General features: G+C 39.8%; 1 protein-coding gene across 13 annotated transcripts in view; it reads left to right on the top strand.

Moving 5' to 3' along the window:
• The window catches only part of VEPH1 (ventricular zone expressed PH domain containing 1), a 181962-nt gene that overhangs the window by 28076 nt on the left and 132566 nt on the right, over positions 1-21320 (top strand). For 11 of the 13 annotated variants that reach the window (XM_036904114.2, XM_036904112.2, XM_057499473.1 and 8 more), the window contains one exon: positions 6285-6459. In XM_036904114.2, the coding sequence (XP_036760009.2) occupies positions 6285-6459 (175 nt within the window). Of the gene's footprint in view, positions 1-6284; positions 6460-6728; positions 7753-15682; positions 17539-21320 lie in introns of those variants that run through there. The other 2 variants (XM_036904121.2, XM_036904120.2) reach the window with 2 other exon arrangements.

The raw sequence follows: 21320 nt of genomic DNA, 5'->3' as shown, positions 1-21320 counted from the left end.
CCACAAAGTCACCACAGGAACCAAAGGCAAGACTGTGGCCAGAGCTTTGGAATTTAGCTCTATCCAATTTTAAAGAATTTTTTGGCTTTTAGTCAATATTAAAAAGATCATTTTGACCTACTTGTAATTTAGGTTCTTGTGGGAACAATGTAGAAATCCAGATGATTCATAGTCTATTCTGTCTTTCCAGTAAAATAAAACAGTAGATCAACTTCAAAGCCAAACACTTAGCATTTTGAGGTTGCATAGAAAATAAAAGTGACTCCCAGTCCCCGTCCAGCTCCCTAACTCCCAAGATAAACAATCCCCCCCTCACCCTGTCCAATCAGTCAAGGGCCCACCAGTTCCTCCCACAGCCTTGGCCATTTTACTCAATTTTCTTTTCTGGCCAGCTCACTGACATTTCAAGCTAAATATGTTCACTCACACACACAAAAACCTTCTGTCTTTTTTTCCACAAAATTTCCTTTTAAAACCTACACTCAAACCTACTTCAGGTGATTTATTCCTATTCTACTTTTAATTAATAATTACATTGAATTCTTTCTTCTCTTAGTTCCTAAAGTTATATGCTTGCCCCATTTATCTTAAAATCGTTTTTTAAATTCCAGAATTCATCTTCTATACCTTCCTCAGCACGAAATTGGTCCAAGCGTGTGGTACACACTAGCGAGTTCTGGTTTCTTCTGCCGCGGGTGTTGTGCTTCTAGCAACCCACCCCCACCCCTTAGACAAGTCTCTCGACCTGTCACCAATAAGACAAAGAATGAACAGACGATCTCTCAGATCACCTCCTGGTCTGAAATTCTGACTCCCTTAGGACACGCTGAGAGGTAGAATAGCTAAGAGCTGTAGAACTTGAGGGTGTTGGAGCTTGGTTTTATATCAATGAGAGATTGGCAAGTCATTTTGTCTCTCTGAACCTCTGTTCTGCCATCTGTAAAATGGGCATAACAATACTTGCTGCTCGTGAGGAACATCTCTTATTATAAAAGCAATCTCCATTTGTAGTCTAGCCACTCCATGGAAGTACATATTTCAAACCACAGCTTCCTCTGACCAAGCTTCTGTATGGAGTTGACCAATGCCTCTAAATCCTAAAAGGAAAGATACCCCCCACAAGGTACATTACTTTCCAGGATAAATCTAAACCTGGAGAGGACTGAAGAAAATTAAAATGTACCTCAAGGAGGTTGTAATTATTGACATAGCTTAACATGCTGCAATGAAATTTCTAGAGAACTGACAGGTCAGCCATCATGCTGTCAAGAGCTGGTTTTATCCTCACCCCACTAGTTCTGGCAGTTACAGTACACCCCCGACCAAATCACTTAGCAGAGCTGCTGCCAAGTAAGCTCAGTGTTTATCTTTTTTCTTCATCACCACTCACACTATTGCTGACTGTGTGAAGAGGCAGAGAGCCGAAGGGAGCTGTTTGGGGGGAGGAGGGAGGAATAGAAATAACCCCCAAATCCACTGTTGGAAAACCAGAAAATATTTCTCTTTCCTTCTTTACAGAAGGACTCACTGTCCATTCACCTTGATTCCACACTTCAGTTTTCCTATTTTCTCTTTCCCAGTTAACGCTGTGTGAAGATTCAAAATCCATCCCTCGCCAGTAGTGCATACAAAGTGCCTTGGACCATTTTGAGAGCATTCCCTTTGCAATTCTTACAGGCAAGACTGGTTATGTTGGTCTAGAAATTTATTCACTAGGCAATCCCAGCTCTACCATTTGCTCACAGTGAGATCTTGGGCAAATTGATTTTTCTGTACCTTAATTTCCTCATCTGTACAATGCAGGTGGTAAGAGTAGTTGCCTCATGAGTTTGTTGTGAGGATTAGATAAATAGGCAGAAATAATAGAAATCAAATATTTAGGGCAGAGGAATGCAAGAGTGCTGCATAAGCATGAACTCTGGCTGGTATTCTCATCATTATCATGATCTGTAGGAGACCCTGAAATAGTACTTGACACTTTTTAACAAGGTGTCCTTTTAATTATTTATTGTACCCATTGTCTATTGCCTGTCTCCCCCTCCCCTAAAATGGAAGCTTTCCCTTGTTCTGTGATGTAGTCCCAGCACTACAAACAGTGAATGGCGCATAGTAGGTGCTCAAAATGTTTACTGAATAAATGAGTGAACAAATGAACGAATGAATAGCTCATAACTGCCCTCTGGCTTCCACACCCGCTACACTTCTCCCCAGAGTGCGCACCAGTACTTATTTCTCAGTTAATGCTGCACAAAACAGTGGCAAGAAATGGGAGAGACTGGGACACACAACCCCTACACCAGGTTCCTGAGACCCACTCTCATTATCTGTGCAAAAATACACTGGAAAAGTTAGGGGTATGTGCCATTTAGATTTTATATACAGCCATGCTGCAGAACCAAACATTTTATATATAGATCTAAAATTTCTTTATCTAATCAATGATGCAAATTAAAAGCATAAGATAATGATTTTAATAAGCAACATTTCATCTTTCTTGACATTACTTTTTTATGGCTTTTAGTTGAATTCAAGGCATGAGAGCCAAAGAGCTTTTTAGCTGCTATCACCTCAGATAGGTATCTCTTTTACTTAGCTTTAATTCTTTTCAATTCTAAAACACTGGGAAATGTTCCCAAAGTGCATTTTCAAAAGGAAAATCTCCACTGAAAGCTCAGATTGGTGCTAATCTAGTTAAGAAATGTAATTCTTGGCCTCCATCGAACAAAGCCCTCTTGTTTTGCTTCCAAAGCTAGATATAATTGTCCCCTTGAGCAAGTCTTTATTCCTACCCTGTAAACTTCACTGAATTTGTTCCTTGAGAACAGAGCACTGAATTGTGTGTAAGATGATACATGCGCCAACACACTCACATCTCCACTGAGGGGCAAGGGCTGTCATGTGCTCTGGCATGAACAGCAGTTTGCTTAAAGTGGCTTACTTGTACGAGCAATCATAGGGCATTCTCTGCATGTGTACCATTAACATTCCTGTGATCCAGACAATCCTAGAGATAAAATAGTTTCCTGCACCTGAGATCTACTGCATTAGCAACTCCCTTTGCTTCACTTGAGAGTGAAGGTCAGTCACTGGAAGGAGGTTGCATGGTGTGTGTGGCACCGTGTCTGTCGAGCCTCATCTTGGCCTCCCAGCCACCCACTTACAAGCCATTGCTGTCAGCAGTGCCCTCGGCACTAGGAACTGTCTAGACAGTGAAAACTGGGAGCCTGCAGTGGCGAAGCCTTGGGGTTTATATGAACTATTTGCTCTTTGCTCAATGTTTTCACTACTCCCGTTATTTGAGAGATTTGCTGATTACATATGTGGGAGGAAAACAAAAAAGTTGAGTGTGTTAAAGTTTTGTTTTGCTTTTAAAAATAATGACATTATATATATATATATATATATATATATATATATATATATATATATATGTTTTAATTTTATAGATGTCACTTGGAACCACATTTCAAAGACTTCAACAGTTGCCCACTATTTTTCTCTAGACCACTGAGAATTGCTGTAAAAAGAATATGATCAAATTGACTTAGACTGCCTGTCCTTTCCTTGGCAAGTGTTAGCTCACCCCCAAGCTTTAAAAACATCAGTTGTTATAAATACCAATTTTTATTGATCCTTCATTGTGCCTGTGTGTGTCCACAATTAGGAGGGAAAACATGAGCTCTACTTCCCAATGCCACCAACCAGTGGCTTCTTAGCAGGTTACAGGTAAATCTTCTTGCAGACATATTCCTCTAATGGGAGATGTGTACTTCTCTAGCTGCCAGTTGTTTGTGGCTAAAGACTCAGAGTAGATAAAGTAAATAGGCAACAAGTTCTTTGTTGGAAAGCTCTGAAAATTATGTGATTGTGTTCCACTCTCAAAACTAGGGCTTTAACCAGCCATGATGGGGACAAAGATGTGTCATCTACAAGTTAAACTAGCAAAGTCTACACATGATGAAGAGATTGGCTGTCAACAGGAGCAACCCAAAAACCTACAGATGAGATCGAGGGCTTTGGGAAATGCCCAGTGCTCTACTCGAGGTGCCCTGAATAGAACCTCAAGGGAGCAGGGATAAAACCGGATTGTAATTGAGAAAATAGACAAACCAATCGGCCTTTCGAAACACCACATATCTGAAGAGTATGTCAGCAAAAAGAATGCTCTGTGTAGGATCATTAGTTCGGCACATTACCCAGCGCTGTCTGGGTGGGGGAGGGTAGAGACTGAACCTAATGGACAGGAAACTTCCAGTTACTGACAATGTGGATTCAGTTGTAGAGCATGACTGTTATTTCAGTCAGGTTTTATGATGAAATATACCTTAGGATCTGTCTTTACTCTTATGTGATTTTGTGCCTATGAGTGAATATTCTGGTTAGTAATCTGGCTCCTGAGGTCCTGATAACGTGAAAGGTCTGACCTACGAAAGCCCCTCACTGTGGATGAGTAAATCGGCATGCCTGATTATGCACCGGCCTTTGGAAATCTCTTGGTTGGCCTCAATGGATTCAAACATGCTGTGTGGCCTGACCAAGCACACAAGGACTTCCAAACTAAAGGGCGGGGAGCAGCCAGCCTTCCAGGGAGACCTCATAGCTCATCACATCATTAATAACCCAGTCCAATGAGGCACCATTAAATTCACCAGGGGGGGAGACACTGTAGATAAAAACAAAGTCTGGTATTAGAGATGTCTGGCAGCAGGCCATGGTCCTGATAGTTAGATGGTGTTATGAACTCCAAGAAGGATAGGACAGAAATTTAATGAATGAGACTGCTAGAGAAGCATATAATTTGTCATGGAAGAATAGTGTCAGAGCTTGCAACTCTGACTTAGTGTTGGGATATCAGGTTGAGGTATAAAATACCTATTTTCTCTGCTCAGGAATAGGACTGACGCTTGAGACAGGAAAATGGTACTACAGGAATACATTATGGATTTTTCAGGTCTGTTTTTGTTTCTAGAAGCTAGGAGGAAAAAGTTTAAGCAAGAGACATAATTGACTCACTTGGAAAAATTTAGGGATAGAACTGGCCTGAGGCACAGCCGAATGCATGGAGCTCAAATGATATCACCAGGACCTACTTTCTCTCAACATATCTCTGAAATAGATCTATGTTGCCTTGAATCTCATTCAGATTCTCTCCTACTGAGGTCCCAGGGAGGCAGCAGCTTCTCCTGATCATTCGTTCTCAGCACTTTGAACCCAGCAGGAAAGAGAGACAATCTCTTTCACAGAGACTTTAAATGACTTTTTAATTATAATTGGACAACTTTCCCATTGCTGACTCTATCATTTGGACTAGGGAGATATGATTCTCTGGTCAATGTCTGAGTCATTTGACCACCCTGAAGTCAAGGGTGCAAATGCCTTCAGCAGATGTACCTGGACCTGGGCAACAAGTCAGTATCTGCTAAGGTGTGTGTAACAAATCACTTGCCAGTCAACTAGCCCTGCAAATGGATGAGGCTGGAGGGAGGGAACTACACCTGGCAATCACCGGCAATGACACCAGCGAGAGGGACAGGAGCATGCAGGACCCCTTCCTCCCCATCCCCCTTCCCACCACATTGTGTTCCCAGTGAAAACTATTATGATAGATTTACATTTTATTCCTTAGTTATTCCATTTGACAGATGTTTATTGAACACCTACCATAAACCCAGAACTGTGGGAAGTATATTAGAGAAAATAATCCATGTGTGGAAAGATATAAGCACCTTACACAGAACAGTTAGAGAAAAAGAACCACTTTTTATTTCTATAACAATAGTAATATGAAGTCATACACACTGCACACTATGTAATTTTTGCTTTATAGTTAGTCTAAAGGATGGGGTTAATGGTGTGAATGGCTGATGGTAGTAAAGATTCCTTGAATGCACATGCTCTCCCTCACCTCTGTGCCTCCACACATGCCCTTCCTTCTGTCTACTCTGCCTTGCCATCACCCAGCCTTCTCCTGTTCACCAATCAGGTCTCAGCTGAGACATCGCCTCCTCCAGGAAGTCTTTCTTGACACCCCCCAAGACTGGATTAGGTGCTCTTTGCTTGCTCCCTTAGCACCTTTCCCTTGGCCTACCACAGCCCTCATTAGCCTATGCTTTCAACTGCCTGTTTGCCTCTAAGTCTCCCTAACAAGAACAAGAGTTCCCAGAGTTCCCTGGGTGGGGCCTGTGTTTTCACAGCTGCACTCTGTGAGTTTAGCTCAATAAATATTTTTTAAATGAATGAATAAGGGGCCATTTGTTATTTTCTGCTTTCTTTTATTTCCTTAGAATTACAATCGGCCCCCTGTGATGGCATTAGCCATCCCCATTGCAGTGAAATTCCTCCACAGAGGCAACAAGGAACTACGCAGGAATATGTCCAACTACCTGTCCCTGGCTGCAGTTACCAAGGCAGATCTCCTGGCTAATCACACAGAGGTTATACTAAAGAGCATACTCCAAGGTATGGTGCAACGGCTGAGCTGGGGGGCATGTTGTAGGAATTGCTTTTAAAGTATTTTCATAAAGTAGTTATGGTTTGTGGAGAGAGATGTCTAGGGCATTGGAAAGTATGTTAGATCCTCTCTGGTTTACCACTAGGTGACTGGTGAACATGCGTAAGATTACTTGGGCTGGGTTAAGTCCGTGTGGCCTCAATGGGCAGATGAATTATTTGCACTCATTAGATGAACTCTAAGCTTCCTTCCAATTTCTACATCTCTCCGTTTGGAGAACTGTGTTTTCCATGCTTCTGGCTACCTCGTCCAACTCCTGACTGCAGAGAGCCTGCTTGTCTATAACTGAGTGGAATGTGTCCCACTTTTCTCAGTGGCAGAAGGGTAACCTCATCTTCCTTTGGTTTCCAAAAGCAAGAAATGTTAGATAAAATACGCCAGAGAGCATGTGAAGACTTCTTAAATGTGAACATGATTTGGGACTGATTTATAATTGTGTTAAATGCAACAACAGAAAGTCAAATCAGGACATCTCTGTTTATTATTTCACATTTGAGTGAAAGAGATCAAGTTAGTCCAATCAAGTTAATACTAACCAGTATCATTCATTTCTCCTTTTCTTTGGTTATAGGATTGAATTGCAAATATCACTTTATTCCCTAAAAGTCCAGAAAAAGCAATTCTACTTTTTTGTAACCACCTTGGCTGCATATTTGGAACAGATTTTATAAGAATTACAAACATTTTTATACACCACACATTTTAAAACCATGATTGTTAGACTGGCAAATAACTGATTTATGGGGGAAAAAACAGAAGTGAAGTGTCTTTTTGCAGCTTCCAAGAACTTAGTTCATGTGTTTGTTTTTTGTCTTTTAAATGCACTTTCAATGACAAATAAGTCTTTTGAACCACAAAATACACTTTCTGAATTCACTGCACACATTTGAAATAAACAATGATTTGGTTTATTTGATCTGGCACTTTGAAAATTGCCATAAAATAAATGATAATGTGACCTTTAAAAGGTTAGGACTACATGTTTCAAGGTTTAGATTTTGGGGACTGATGTGACCATAAAACTCCGCAATCACTCACATGAGCCCATCAGGCTTTGAACTACAAAGCAGAGGGGACCTTGCTGTCTCTGAGTAGTAAGTTTTCTACTCTGCAAATCTTTTGTCATATATCCCCTGCTAAATAGCTTTAGCAGCCATCATTGGATCTCTTTTTTCTTTACCTAGAGCTTTTACGCTTTTCAGTATTTCTCCTTGATTTATATTATTCTAATCATCATTCGCCCATTTTTCTACTTCCATAGAAAATGCTAAAGTTTCATTGTTAGTTAATTAAAGTAACTTGTAAAGTTTTTACAAGACTAGAATTATAAAATTGTAGAATCTTATGTTGGGACATTAATCATGATTTAGTTCAGTTACCCAGGCAATGCTTAAAACCCCACCAAGTGGTCATCCATTCAATGATACTAATAATAATTAATAACAACAGTAATAACTACAATAGCTAAAATGTATTTCGTGCTCTCTTTATGCCAAATACTTTATTAAGAACTTTATGTCAATTATATCACTTAGTACCCGCAATAATTCCATAGCAGAAGTCTCATTATTATCCTATTTTACCAATTAGTATTTTGAGTAACAGAAACCCAACCCAGAGTATAAATGGCTTGGTGACAATGAAGAAGGAGGAGGATGAGAAGGAAACCCTCGTTGGAATGCACAACTAAAAAGTGCGTGAATATATCAGACTTCCAATTTGACTTGATTCAGGGCCCAGTGGTGGTCTCCAGAGTCATTCTCACTTGTGCCTCCTGATTTTACTTTCATGATCCATGTTATAGGCCTCTGCAGCTTCCAGTTCGTGTCATCATGAATAGCAGTTAAGCAAAAGAAACTCCATATCCAGTCCCATTGTATCTGTTTGACCTGCCATGGGCCACATGCCCAATTCTGAACCGAGCCATCATTGTTGCCCGGGAATACAGTCCTTCAATTGGCCAGGCTTGAGTCATGAGCCACCCTCAGAGCAGAAGGTGGGAGGCAGCTGCAGTAGAACCACATGGACGGGGAATAGATCCTTCCAAAATTCAGGGCTGTTGCCAACAGTGGTGTGAATAAACACAGGATACCAAAAGAGCAGGCTTATATGTTAGAATACTTTTATCCCTTTATACTTTCTTCTTAAGAGATTCAGCCCCTTGCTCTGGCATGACAAGATCTTATGAGGTAATGATTCTTCCATCTCAGTGTATCTACAGTTCTTCCATGTTCTTGTCATCTGTAAATTTTATGAACAGAACTGCTCTACTTTCACTTTAAAGCTAATGAAAAAGTAGACTAGATGGGGTCAGGCAAACCTTGTGGTCTACTGTTCGAGACTGCCCCCTACATTTGGTTGATTTTATTCCATTGATCATATGTTTTTCAATTGTATTTATGTGCATATCTGTCCCAACTTCAAACCAAATGCCTCCTTTATTCTTGTAAGTCAATCATGAGAGACTTTGTCAAATGAGCTTATGTATTTTTCCCTGAAGGCAAATACTACAGTAGTTCTAAGGCAATTTTTCACTACTTATCATCATTAAATGATTACATATAAGTAATAATGTTTACTTTTACATTAAATGTAAACACAAATTCATTTTGTTCAAATTGTCTGGACTCCATTTATCTGTTTTGTATTCTCTAAATTCCCACAAGAAGGATATTGTCAAAGTCCTTCTTTTTGGAGAAAGGATTAAATGCATGAACTAAGGGTTGTCTTGATTGTACTTGAAAGATGAGGGGATAGAAAACCTCATTGTCCCAACATCACATAAGATGATTATAGCACTATTGTTAAATCAATCCACCAAAACGAAACAAAAACAATTTGCGTTCCATTTAGTTTTATAGGCAAATTTAAACAAATAACGCAAGGAATAATTACAATTTTATCTAAACTGCTTCAGATAATTAAAAAAGAAGTACATTTTCTAACTAATTCTGCATGGCTAGTACTGCTATGATATCAACACCAGAAAAGTATAATATAAGAAAAGAAAATACAGGCCCATATTAATTATGAACATAGATGCACAAGTCATAAAATAAAATTTTAGCAAAATGACTATAGCAATGTTTAAAGAAAATGAAGTTAACATTTGCTGAGTGCTTACTCTGTACCAGGTGCTGGTCTTTGAATTCATATAATTCTTCCAGTATCTTATGAGGGTAAAACTATTGTTATCCTCATTTTATAAAATTCACTGTCCATGATAAAAATCTCACAGCAAACCTGCAATAGAAGGGAACATCCTTAATCTAATATAGGATATTGGTTTAAAAACCTACAACTAAAATCATACTTAATGAGGGAACATTGAATAAGCTTCCCCTTGAATTAAAAAATGACAAGTTAAGTCACTTGGGTAATGAATTTGTTTTCTGCTTAAATTATATCAGAGGTAATTTAATATTTTGTAGCATCAGAACTTTTTCAGAGTTGGAGACTTTTATTCAGTGGTCCTAAATAATTCTCCACACTTGTTCTTTGCCATGTGAAGATATTTTGTAAATCTGTCCAGTATTGGAATATTAAAGCACAGCCATTCTTAGTGCCACATGATTTAGCATATCTTTTACCCAGGAAGCTGACAGCCCTATTGAAATGAGATGATCTCCAACTGTAAGGGATTATTTGAAGGCTTATAGGGAAACCCTTTCCAAATTTTGATTTGGAACTCAGTGACACAATGCACACCCTACTAAAAAAACAAAACAAAACAAAACAGTGATGTTCCTTCCTCTGCATTTCTGAATCAGTGATCAGAGAAAGCAAATATGCCTCTCCGTCAATAGGCCCTCTACAGTCACCTCTGGTGCAATTCACAAGATGACCTCAAATGATTTGAAACTTAAGTAGACAGTCTTTGGGAAGAAAATGTAATATTGTCTCAGCAAGAGTCCAAATTCCTTTCTGACTTACTGGCAATAGTCTAGAAAAGACTGTCTAGTTAATTATGATAAATTTATTGTATTTCTTTCTCAATGTGAGACAAAATTCAGACCACTGATGGGTGAGCTGTCTCAGAAGAATGGAGACAGAAAACTGACCTCTCATGTGTTATGGCAGTAGTAGCATGTAGCACACAGGGTGGATGTAAGGCTTAAACAGATAAAGCAGCTATACTTTGCACAGTGCCAGGTCCATAGTTCATCAACAGTTATCATAATTCTTATCACCATCACCATCATCATCATAATTGTCATCATTGATTGAGTACCTGCCATGTACCAGACCCGTATCCAAATACTGAAGGCAGAACCACATCCATGTGTAGAGTTTTATAGTCCCTGGGGAGATACTTAACCATTAGAATCCATTACACAATTAAAGGACAAGGTTTTAATCTTACCATATTTACAGATTGCTGAGAAAGAATTTATTAATCAAATAGTCTAGGAAACAGGCTACTAAGAAATCTTATTAAGAATATTCTATCTGAATATTAATACACATAGGGAAATATCAAGTGTAATGTTGGAAAATGCCAACCCAAATGTGAATCCAGAAATAGAGACCCATCTTGAAACAGAAAAGGACATCTTCTGAATTGTTAACCAAGTCTTGGATCGGTTGCATTAGGGTTTGCAACTTCCTGACTCCACCAGCAGATGTAGCTCTAAGTAGAAGAAGGCATGCACGGATAGCAACATCCATGTGCCGAATCTGAGAATGACTTACCCACAATGTAAGGGAATCTTTATATTCATTTATTTGCTCATAGTTTTGTTTCCTTGCTTCTTTTTTATTTAGTCCACTGAGAACAACCTGGAAAAACATTTTTAAAGATAATTTTTATTTCAAATGTTATTTTATGGTTTAGAAAGTACTTTAAGATAAATAATCTGTTTTCCCGTCATTTTCATAATAGTTGAGGTAGACAAGGTCTAGTATCCCTAATTTCATGGCCAAGTTGAGGCTCATAAAGATGAGTTGGTAGGCCTGCCCTCTCATGGTTTGGTAGTGGTGGTGCTAGGACTTGAACGCTGGGTTTCTGACCCCAAGCCCAGCAAGCTTTCTTCTAGAGTCCGGATTTATAAAACTGAATGCAAGCGTCAGTGATCTGAGTTTCAAGTTCACCAAATCTGGGAATATATACTTATGTGAACTTACACAATTACTTTGACCAAGATTTTTTAACTTTATGAGTGCTATTTCTTAACTGCCTAAAATATAGTTCTGGAAACATTTGGCCTTAATGATCTTCTCAAAAAAGAGTTTTCTGATAAAATATTTAGTAAGAAATTAAATAAAAACCAGTTATAATTTCTTCTTTGTTTGTAAATATGACATATATTTTAAGGGAATTAATACTCTTAGATTTCAATAGACAAGGAAAATATGTCAACTCTGTTTTGTTTGTATATTATCTCTGCATAATAGTTGCTCTACTCACATACATACATATATACCAGAGTGACAGAGAGATGAACTCTCACAATTTGCTTGGAACCTAAGGGTTCCCTGGGACATAGGCCTTTCAGTGCTAAAGCTGAGAAAATACTAGGCAAACCAAAATAGTTGCTCATTCTAACACACATACATAATGTTTATATTGTATATATATAAAGCATTATATTTTTTCCTCCTAACAACTTGAATCATCTTGCATAATTATTTTACTATGCCATAATATGGTGATGCCCTTAACAATCATTCTGGTGAATGAAGCACTTTGCCAATATTCTAAAGTAAGTCAACATACTGACATTCCTTTTTAGATATCTTATCTCAGTTTTACACATTTCTTGCTTCTTCCTTTTGCTGACATTATGTTTTCTAAAATGCATTGAATGCTGTTAGTAAAAAAAAAAAGAGCCAACTTCCAGAGAATTTGTAAAATGTATTATTTTAGTATAGTTTATTATTTTGAGGGAATAAAGCACATGGTCATTTAAATTTTATTTAAAAAATTGTTCCCCTGGATCAGGATTAGATTAGGTGGTCAACCAATAGTGGATTAAAGAAAATAGAAGTGTATTTTTCTCCTATGTAAAAGAGATGCAGGATCAGGCAACCCAGGGCTGGCAAGGCAGCCTCACAACATTGTGCGCAGAGGCTTCTTCTATGTTGTTATGCCGAAGCTCACGGTCTAAGGTGGTTACTGAAATTCCAGCCATCACTGTCATATTCTGATCAGGTAAAGGAAGAAGGGAAAGAGAATCCCATTCAATATTTCAACATCAGCCAGAACTTAGTGATGTAGCCACACCTCGCTGCAATTAATCCTGGAAAATATAAATTTTACTGTGAGTGGTCTTATGTACCATTAAAACCAGAATTTTGTTATTTAAGAAAAGAGAAAAAAATAGGTATCTGGGAACCATTAGAAGTCCCGGAAACACCTATTCAGACTTGCTGCTGTAACAAATGAAATTTCTGCTTTTGTAAACCAATATTTATTTTCCTCTATTTGTTTATTCTCTACCCTCAACATGTAACTCCTGTGAAAAAAAATGTTAAATGCCCTTACATTAACTCTGTCAGCATATGAGTTTGCATGTATCTTGGCCTGCATCATCTTGGATCTCATAAACACATCTAATTCATGCTGAAATGTGGAAAGGAATGAAAGCATATCTAGTTCTCTGCTTCAAGTTGGGTCCAATCTTCTTCAGCTGAGTATTCAAGTGATAAAGACGTTGGGTATACAGGGATTTGCACGTGGCCCCTGTGCCTGCAACACTCAGTTATGTGATCTCCAAGGGTCTGAGACTAGCCCACCACCTCATAACTGAATGGTTTTATTAGAGATCCATCAACCCAATTTTGTGGGTCTCATGAGTAGGATGAAGCTATACTGATACCATGAACATCCTCAAAGATTCCTAGATTCATGAAATTTTATTGCTGAAGGCACTAGGAGACCAACCCCATTCTTTTATTGAGAAGACCCAAAGGAGTTAAGTAACTTGTATAAGGACACCCAAATAGTTATAAATTGGATCTGATATTTACTACTGGTCCTATTTCCCAAACCTCATTGATAGGAAATGACCTGTAGTTGTTCAGGCCCTATCTCTGTGGTTCTACCTTATTTCCCACTGACACTCACAGTGGCTTCATGATTCTCCTCTATCAGCCCTGCATAGCTTCTACAGAAGAGAACACTGGTGTGGTAGAGAGTAACCTTCCCACCTGCCAGGTGAAGGGGCTTGACTGTCCTCTCTTTCTGAAAGCAAGAGAATGGGGTGTGCTTTAAGGGCGGCAGTCATTGTTTCTTCTCCAGATTCTTAGATCTCCCCAATAACAGTCCTCATCACGTGTATCTGGGGAACTCTGATAATTCATGGTTGGTTTTTTCTTCCATGTTACATAGGACAGAAAATTAAATATGCTAATAGAATTATCAAATTGGAAGGGATCATTGTTTCCTCAGTTCTTGATTTTGCAGTTGCAAAAACTAAAACCCTGATAGATGAATTGACTTAGCCAAGATCATATTTCTTGATTGTAATTTACAGGAAGCCAAAGCTTAAAACAGCTCTGTAAGCTTGTTGCCAATAATATTAATGGTTACTATTTCCACAATAGATTAGTATCTGAAAACGAATTGCCTACTTTAAAAGAGAAAAGAGAAGTGTGCATTTGCTCCAAAACATCATTTAAATTCATAATTAGATGACACGGGGTAGCTTTATAAAATATTTTATTTACAGTAGAGCTTTACAAAAATAGTCTTAATAAAATTAATACAAAACCATTTTACAATATAACTTATATAGCTATCCTCTCAAAAAAGTGACATTCGGTTATAGACACATAAACTACATTTATATTTGTTAAGTCACATCGTGGTATAAATATGCTTTATCAGTCATTTTTTTTCATAATAAGGGACATACTAATAACAATAAACAATGGACAACAAATGTTACTCTTCCAATGTGAAAGTAATCTCTGACCAAAACAAAATTAGCCAAAGAAAAGTAAAACAATTGTCCTTCAGGTGAACAGTACAAGTCCTTTTTAATTATTCAGGAGTTTATCTGACAAAGACACAACATGAATCTGAAAGCACCATAGCATGAAGTCTAGGAACAGTATCCCCAAAAGCTTTCTCCAATGTCTTCCCTTCAATTGTTTATTCAGTATTTTGCCAAGATAAATAAAATTTGACCTCAACTCTCTTAAGGGCTCTTACTATGCACTAAGGTTTTTAAACCAATGGGCATATGTTTAAAGTGTGAGTTTTTCTTTGGCTTCAAGTAGAGTTTCAAAACACTTATGAAACATACTGAGCTCCTCCATGCGGCTGAATCTCTGTGACTCCCCACCCAACCACGTTTCCCCGAATGTGACAGGACTCAGCCCCTCCGGTCTCTCTTATCTCTTCGTTGCTGAGAACACGATCCCAGATATTGAAACCAGTGAGTCTTCCAGAAAAGGCTAATGTTTCATCAAAGACACCACCCACACAGCAGCCATTCTTTTCCTGGCCAATCTGCAGGATTCCTCCCTCTGGAACAACGTGACCTGTGGCCACCTCGACAGCAGTAGCCACCAGTTCATGGTTTACCCACAAGGAGGCACGCCCTTTGGCTGAATTCCAGGTGCTGCAGAGATGGGTCCACCTCCCCAGGGAAACCACAGTTTTGGCAACCAGTTTGTTCTCTTCTTCACCCACCACCAACACTATGGACTGATAGCTGAGGTACAGCTGGATCTCATATGGATTCCTCTTTGTGCCATAGGAAAATAGGATGGTTTTGTTCAATACATCTGTGGCTTTGACCCAAATGCAGGCACTGAAAGACTGAAGCTTCATGGACATCACTGGGTGCACACTTCCAAAAATCTTCTTGGATCGCATTGGGAATAAGATTGCTGTTTCACAACCTGAAGTAGCAAGGAAGAAGAATATGAAAGAAAATATATAAATTCATGCAGAAATGACTCTAGCATTTAGGTATTTTAGCCCAGGCATTTTAATGAGTACAATTGAAGTTTACATGCAGTATCACATCATGACTTAACTGGCCTCCCGTATAATCTGTAGAGCAATGAAACAGGAATAAAGAAAGCCGATTGTCTTAGTCAATGAAGCATCTCAGTGGACAAGGCATACAGATGAACCGAATTGTCCAAACCCACAAAATAATGAAAATCATGTCTTAATAATTATTTGCCCTCCCAATTAACTTATTTACTTTGTTACAGCTTTTTAAGAAACGTCGAATCAATGTGCATTAACTTCAAACAATGACAACGTAATTTCCAAGAATTTAGAACCAACTTGTTTCCCTCTCCTTGACTTCACCAAGTTCCCAGAATAAAATCCTATGAAATTCCACAGCTCTAGGTAACCCCATTAGTCACTGTCAACATGTTCATTTTAAACATAACTCTAGGACAGTCATGTTGTCGAATACATTTTAATTCACCTCATGTTCTTGATTTTGTAAACATTGCAAACTTGTAGAAAACCACCTTTGAAAAGCAACAATGTATAATAATTATCACTAACTCTTACTGGGTACTCAATATATGTCAAAAACTGTTCTAATCACTCTATAGGTCATTTCAATCCTCATATCAACCCTAAGAGATAGTCTTAATATTCCCATTTTACAGACAAGAAAACTGAGTTATAGACCATGAAGTAATTTGGCTATGCTAATGTGGCTGGTAAGTGTAAAACTGGGGTTTGACCTTGAGCACCCCAACTGCAGAGGCCACACCCTTAACTAGCACACTGCACTGCCACTTAATTGTAGATGAACCCCTGGATTTGGCTAGAAGAGTTGGAATTCAGTTTGTTTTGCTATTAGTAAGCTGTGCAGTTTTTGATGAGCCCCCAATTTCTCCAGGCTTTACGGTTATCTGTAAAAGGCTCTTCCATTCTCCTTCTAATATTCTGCAAATCTGGAAGCAATAAATACATAACACTCAAGAAAAGCTGTGTAGACCAAAGATATGCTTAGAAACTCTAACTTTGTCCACATGCTTCTAAGTACTACTTAGGCAATAATAGAAAAACTTTAAGGAAGAGTGAATTCTTCCAAGGGGCCTGGTGGAGAACATATTTCTGCTTAAGAGCACTTAAAGGAGACTTTCACACTTGGGGGTTGGAAGCCCAGTAAATTCCCGCCTCTGACAGTATCCAGGTCACATATTCGGTCAGGGAGCTGGGGATGCTGAGAGGAAGGCCTTCTAGGTACCTCTGGTAAAACCATGTTTTTTATGTTAAAATCTTTAACATAGCTTTTTAACATAGAGGTTCACATTGCACTAACCTGATATATGTATGAAAGACCAGAAAAAGAAATACTTTTTTTTTTAATTAGAGCTAGGTATTCACTTTATAACAGCCTAAAGGAGACTTGCCATAACAAAGCTTTGAAAAGCAAATGCCCACAGCAGACTAACTGGTGAATAGACAGGACCTGTGTACACCAAACATCCATGCAAAGTATGATGACCTAAGTTAAATGCTGCAAGTGACTAAGGGCTAGGCTCGATCCTAAAAAAAAAAAAGCAGATGTGTTCCTAGAAATATCCTAGTCAAATACTGAAATTCAGAAAATCCTATAAAAACAACTGCAATACTAAAGCGTAAAATTGGTCCTGTCACACTTTGGTATTAACTTTTTCACTGAATAATTAGAATTTTTGAAGACTTTTTCAATTAATGTTAATGAGGCATTGATTCTTTCAAATGACTATGGCAAGTACATTTTTTTTTTTCTACCTGTGTTGAATCAAAGATCATGGAACAAAAGATTACCATATGCATGGGCATTTAAGATATTCTCTGTAATGTTTCAGTAGTGTTCAAGGGGGCACCTACTGCAATCTAATTAACTGATTTCCTGTTTAAATAAGCCCAGGCTGTCAGTAGTACATTCCAAAGCATTCCCTGATTGCCTCGTAGAGACCCATGCTACCCCTGTAGGCTGCACCAGCTATGTGAATTCTTGAAGTAGAACTGCGTGTTCAAAGTTTTTTGTGGCTTCTTTTAGGAACCAGTGATTGAGGCTCTTGATATCTCTTTAAAATGTCAGAAACTCTCTCATGAAATGGCTTCATCTAATAGGTTTTTCTGATTATATTATCAAAGACCAAACAAAATTAAAACCAGGTTCTTAAGAGGCAGACAGAAGAATGATTAGGAATCCCTTAGGAGCCAAGCTGGCAGGAAACCACAAAAGGAGAAATCAAAGCATGTGGGTAAGAGTATTATTGGATATAATAAGAAATTAACATTTTAGAATTCAGAAATACATCCCTCTTCTGCTCTAACTAGTATGCAGAAAGTGAGAGTTAGCATAGTTCTTCAGTTTTTCGGTTACATTCAATATACAAAGACTTTACATGGTTTGCAAAAAACAAGAAATTTCATCCATTAAAACAGCCAGGGAATAATAATTTATGTCCTTATAATGTATGTTGAGGATCTATTGAATATTTGATTTTATGCTTTTTCCCCTCTCTGAAGCTCTTCTTATTATTCAAGAAAATATGCCCCATACTGATAAGTAGTCCTTATATATTTAGGAAAGACTGATATTCTGGTATGGTGTCTGTAATTTTAAGTGAAACACAGTCTCAATACATACTTATGATTCTTCCTTCTACCTTATCCAGTAAGAGCTGTTTTATTGGAAATATAAGGAAAGAGTATTGTTGGTAATTGTTTTCTGTTCATAAAATGTCCAGGAAAACTGTAAGTTATATTTTCTTACCTAGGACATGGATTTTCTAATACAACCCACAAATGATGGTTGCATCACCATTTCTTAGAAATTTTTTAATTTAGATTTGAAAGAACTGTTACTTGGCTTCCAATATTCTCTTTATTTCTTTTAACCATTTTTAAAATGTATTATTTCCAGCCCATATGTATGTAGTATCACATGGGACTTCAACAAGTTGCATCTGGTTTGAACAGCCTCTCTCCTCTTTGGCCCTGATCCTCTAAATCTCTAGGTACCAACAGGGTACCAACTGGCTCCTACATCTGACTGTTCCAGTTTGGATCCTGCAGCCTATAGTTTATCCCAAACTGCACATCTTCAGACCTCCACTCTCGCTAATTCCACAGTCCCTAGGAGCTGGAGAATCCCACAGGAAGTCCACTAGCCCTCCAGACGATCACCTTCAGGCTCATCTCTTGCTCAGAACGGGTATGGAGGAAGGACCCACCCAGGGATTGGAAAATTACCCTAAAAATTAGTCTGGACCCTGAAATAGCTCAGGAAACTAAAGCTCCCCTAAAGGGAAAGGCGAGGTAAAATCAGAAGAAGTAGAAATCCCTAACGGAGGGAAGCAGTACAGCTACAGAGGTCACGCTTCCAACCGGCCAATAGAGTTACCGCAACGGCTGGTCGGATCAGGTGTCACTCAGGGGCTCTCAACGTCTATTTTAAGATTATGATGGTTACATCCTCAGCTATCTTCTGGGTTCTTCAGCGCTGAAGAAAACTTTTTAAAAGCCAATGTCCCCGCCTTTTATAGGGTGTCTGAGCCCTGGGACCGTGCATGGAGGAGCACAGGGCGTGTGGGAGTGTGTGTGTGTGTGTGCGCGCGCGCGCGCACCCATTTAAGCTGCCCCTTAAGGGCTGCCTGACAAGGCGCAAGGCGCGAGGCGCGCTGGAGAACAAAGTCTTCGGGGCGGGATGGGGATGTCCCTGCTACGCCTGGCGGCCTTACCTGCAGGCAGCGAGCGCCGCGCCACCCAGCCCTGCACTGCTCGGAGGTCGGCTCGCGTCCGCCGCAGCTCCTCGAGCACAGCGTCCAGGGTGCACCCCGCCTCCTCCGGGCGCCGTGCCTCGGCGCCTTCCAGGCGCGCCAGCCTGCGGCCCGCGTCGCGGCTCGCCTGCAGCAGCTCCTCCAGCGTCCGAGCCAGCCTGGCCTCTGCGGGGGCCGCCGGCGAGCACGGCCTCGCCAGGTTGCCTGCCAGGCGGCCCAGCTCGGCCCGCAGCCTGTGCAGCTCGCCGCGGAGGACGTCGTCGGTGGCCTGCAGCAGCATGCCCTCCCTCATCTGCGAGTCCTCCAGCATGATGAAGAGCTTGTCCCACTCGGAATGCTCCTGGCTGCAGTCACATGGCGTGGCTAGAGCGCGGGACACACACGTTACTGACCCGCCCAGGCCCTCCCTGGGGAGCTTTGTAAAAAGCCGACCTCCCTCAGGGCTCCAAGTTACTGCTTGTCCCCAACACCCCCGCTTCCCTTTAAAGACACCTCGGAAAAACGGCGTGTAAATATCTCGAGAATGACAGAAACCGTTCACGCAGATGTGTATTAATTGAACTCTATGAAATTGCCGTTCATATAGCTCAAAAATGCAAATATCAGCGATTTCATATAGTTCAACCCATTATGTATCTGTAACAGAAATAACTTTCATTTGAAACCTCCGCTTTTCTAAAGTGTTTCTCCTTTGCAAAATAAACTATAGTTTTAACTCATTTCCTTGGCTTCAAAGTATATGTATACTATTTAGCCCCAAATTGGTGGATATGTGGTTAGGGTTAGCAGAGAAAGGGTTAAAATGAACTTACGGTCTTCAGTGGGATGGAGTCCATTGTCTATTTCGTTGTCCAAATTCACATACATGAGCTCATAATCATTCGAGTTCTCGGCCAACACTGCAGACCAGAGAGCACAAAACACAAGCGCAGGGAGCTGCATTGCTGCAGAGACGAAGTTCTTTCTCCCGCGGCTTCCACAGCTGGCCGGAGGGAACAAGGCGAGAGGCTCTCCAGTGAGAGGAGTTTGAGCAGAGGAGGGTGAGAATGAGAGGCAGGAGCCGAGAGCTCTTAATAAATGCTGGGGAAAGTCTGAATGGAGATGAATGAGCAATGCCGGTGGCACCGCGGTACGGGAGTTCCCCTGAATTTGGGGGGCGGGGGAGGGGGCTGGGAGAGAGGCGACGGAGAAGTACACGTTGCACAATAATAGACCGCAAAGGTTTGCGCTCAGTCAGATTAACTGGAGGAGGGTCAGAGGGAAAAGAGGGGGAAAAACTGGGCTACCGCTGTCCCCCCAGGGTATTAGCTGTTGTAAAATGAATTGGTAGCTCTGCGGGATGAAAGAGCGCGGAGGGGCGGTAGGGGGAGAAATAATCAGCGGCATAGAGATGTGAAAGCAAGATCATTTCAACATTTTGTGTGTGCTTTTATTAATTCATAACCTTTTGTACAGAAAACTTTTTCACTTTTCCTTTGTACTTTCCTACAGTTTTATAGGTCTCAGCTGTGAAAGTTACTCAGACTCCATGATAAACCAATTTAGGAAGAATTTCTGTGGCTGTAGAAGCCAAGTCCATTCCGAGTTTTTCTGCCTTTAATCCTTCCGGAGTTGCAACTAGATTTTTATAAACACACTTTTTTAAAATGGCAAACACAGCAAAACTGGTCAGTGTAAAGTGAGAAAGAGCTGGGAGAAAGGAATAAACTGATTTTAGGTATGTTTTTTTCCATAACTTGTTATTAGTGGAAATCATTTTTCTAAGCTTAAAATCAAAGATCTTGTTTTTAAAGTAAAAATTTGGGAATTCTTGCGTCTGCCAATATGTGGAGGTCTATATACGCTGAAAACTCTCCTGCACAAAAGATATTTAAATGTGTTTACATAATAATAATAATAATAACTCTAAATTACGAATGAACTCCCAATAAAGTAAGGTATCTGTCCAGGGACCAAAGATGGAGAAGGAACCATAGCCAGACCCATAAGCCCTAAAGCTGCTGCTAGGCACCTCCTGCAGGGAGGCAAAAGGGGTTAGGAGTTGTCTGTTCTGTAACAGACAACTAACTGGTAAAGACCATGTGGGAGCAAAGAATGGGGAGTTAGA

This window comes from Manis pentadactyla, chromosome 1 (assembly GCF_030020395.1).
Source record: "Manis pentadactyla isolate mManPen7 chromosome 1, mManPen7.hap1, whole genome shotgun sequence".
Lineage (NCBI taxonomy): Eukaryota > Metazoa > Chordata > Mammalia > Pholidota > Manidae > Manis > Manis pentadactyla.
Note: the sequence above shows the minus strand (reverse complement) of the source record. Positions and strands in the feature narration are given on the sequence as shown.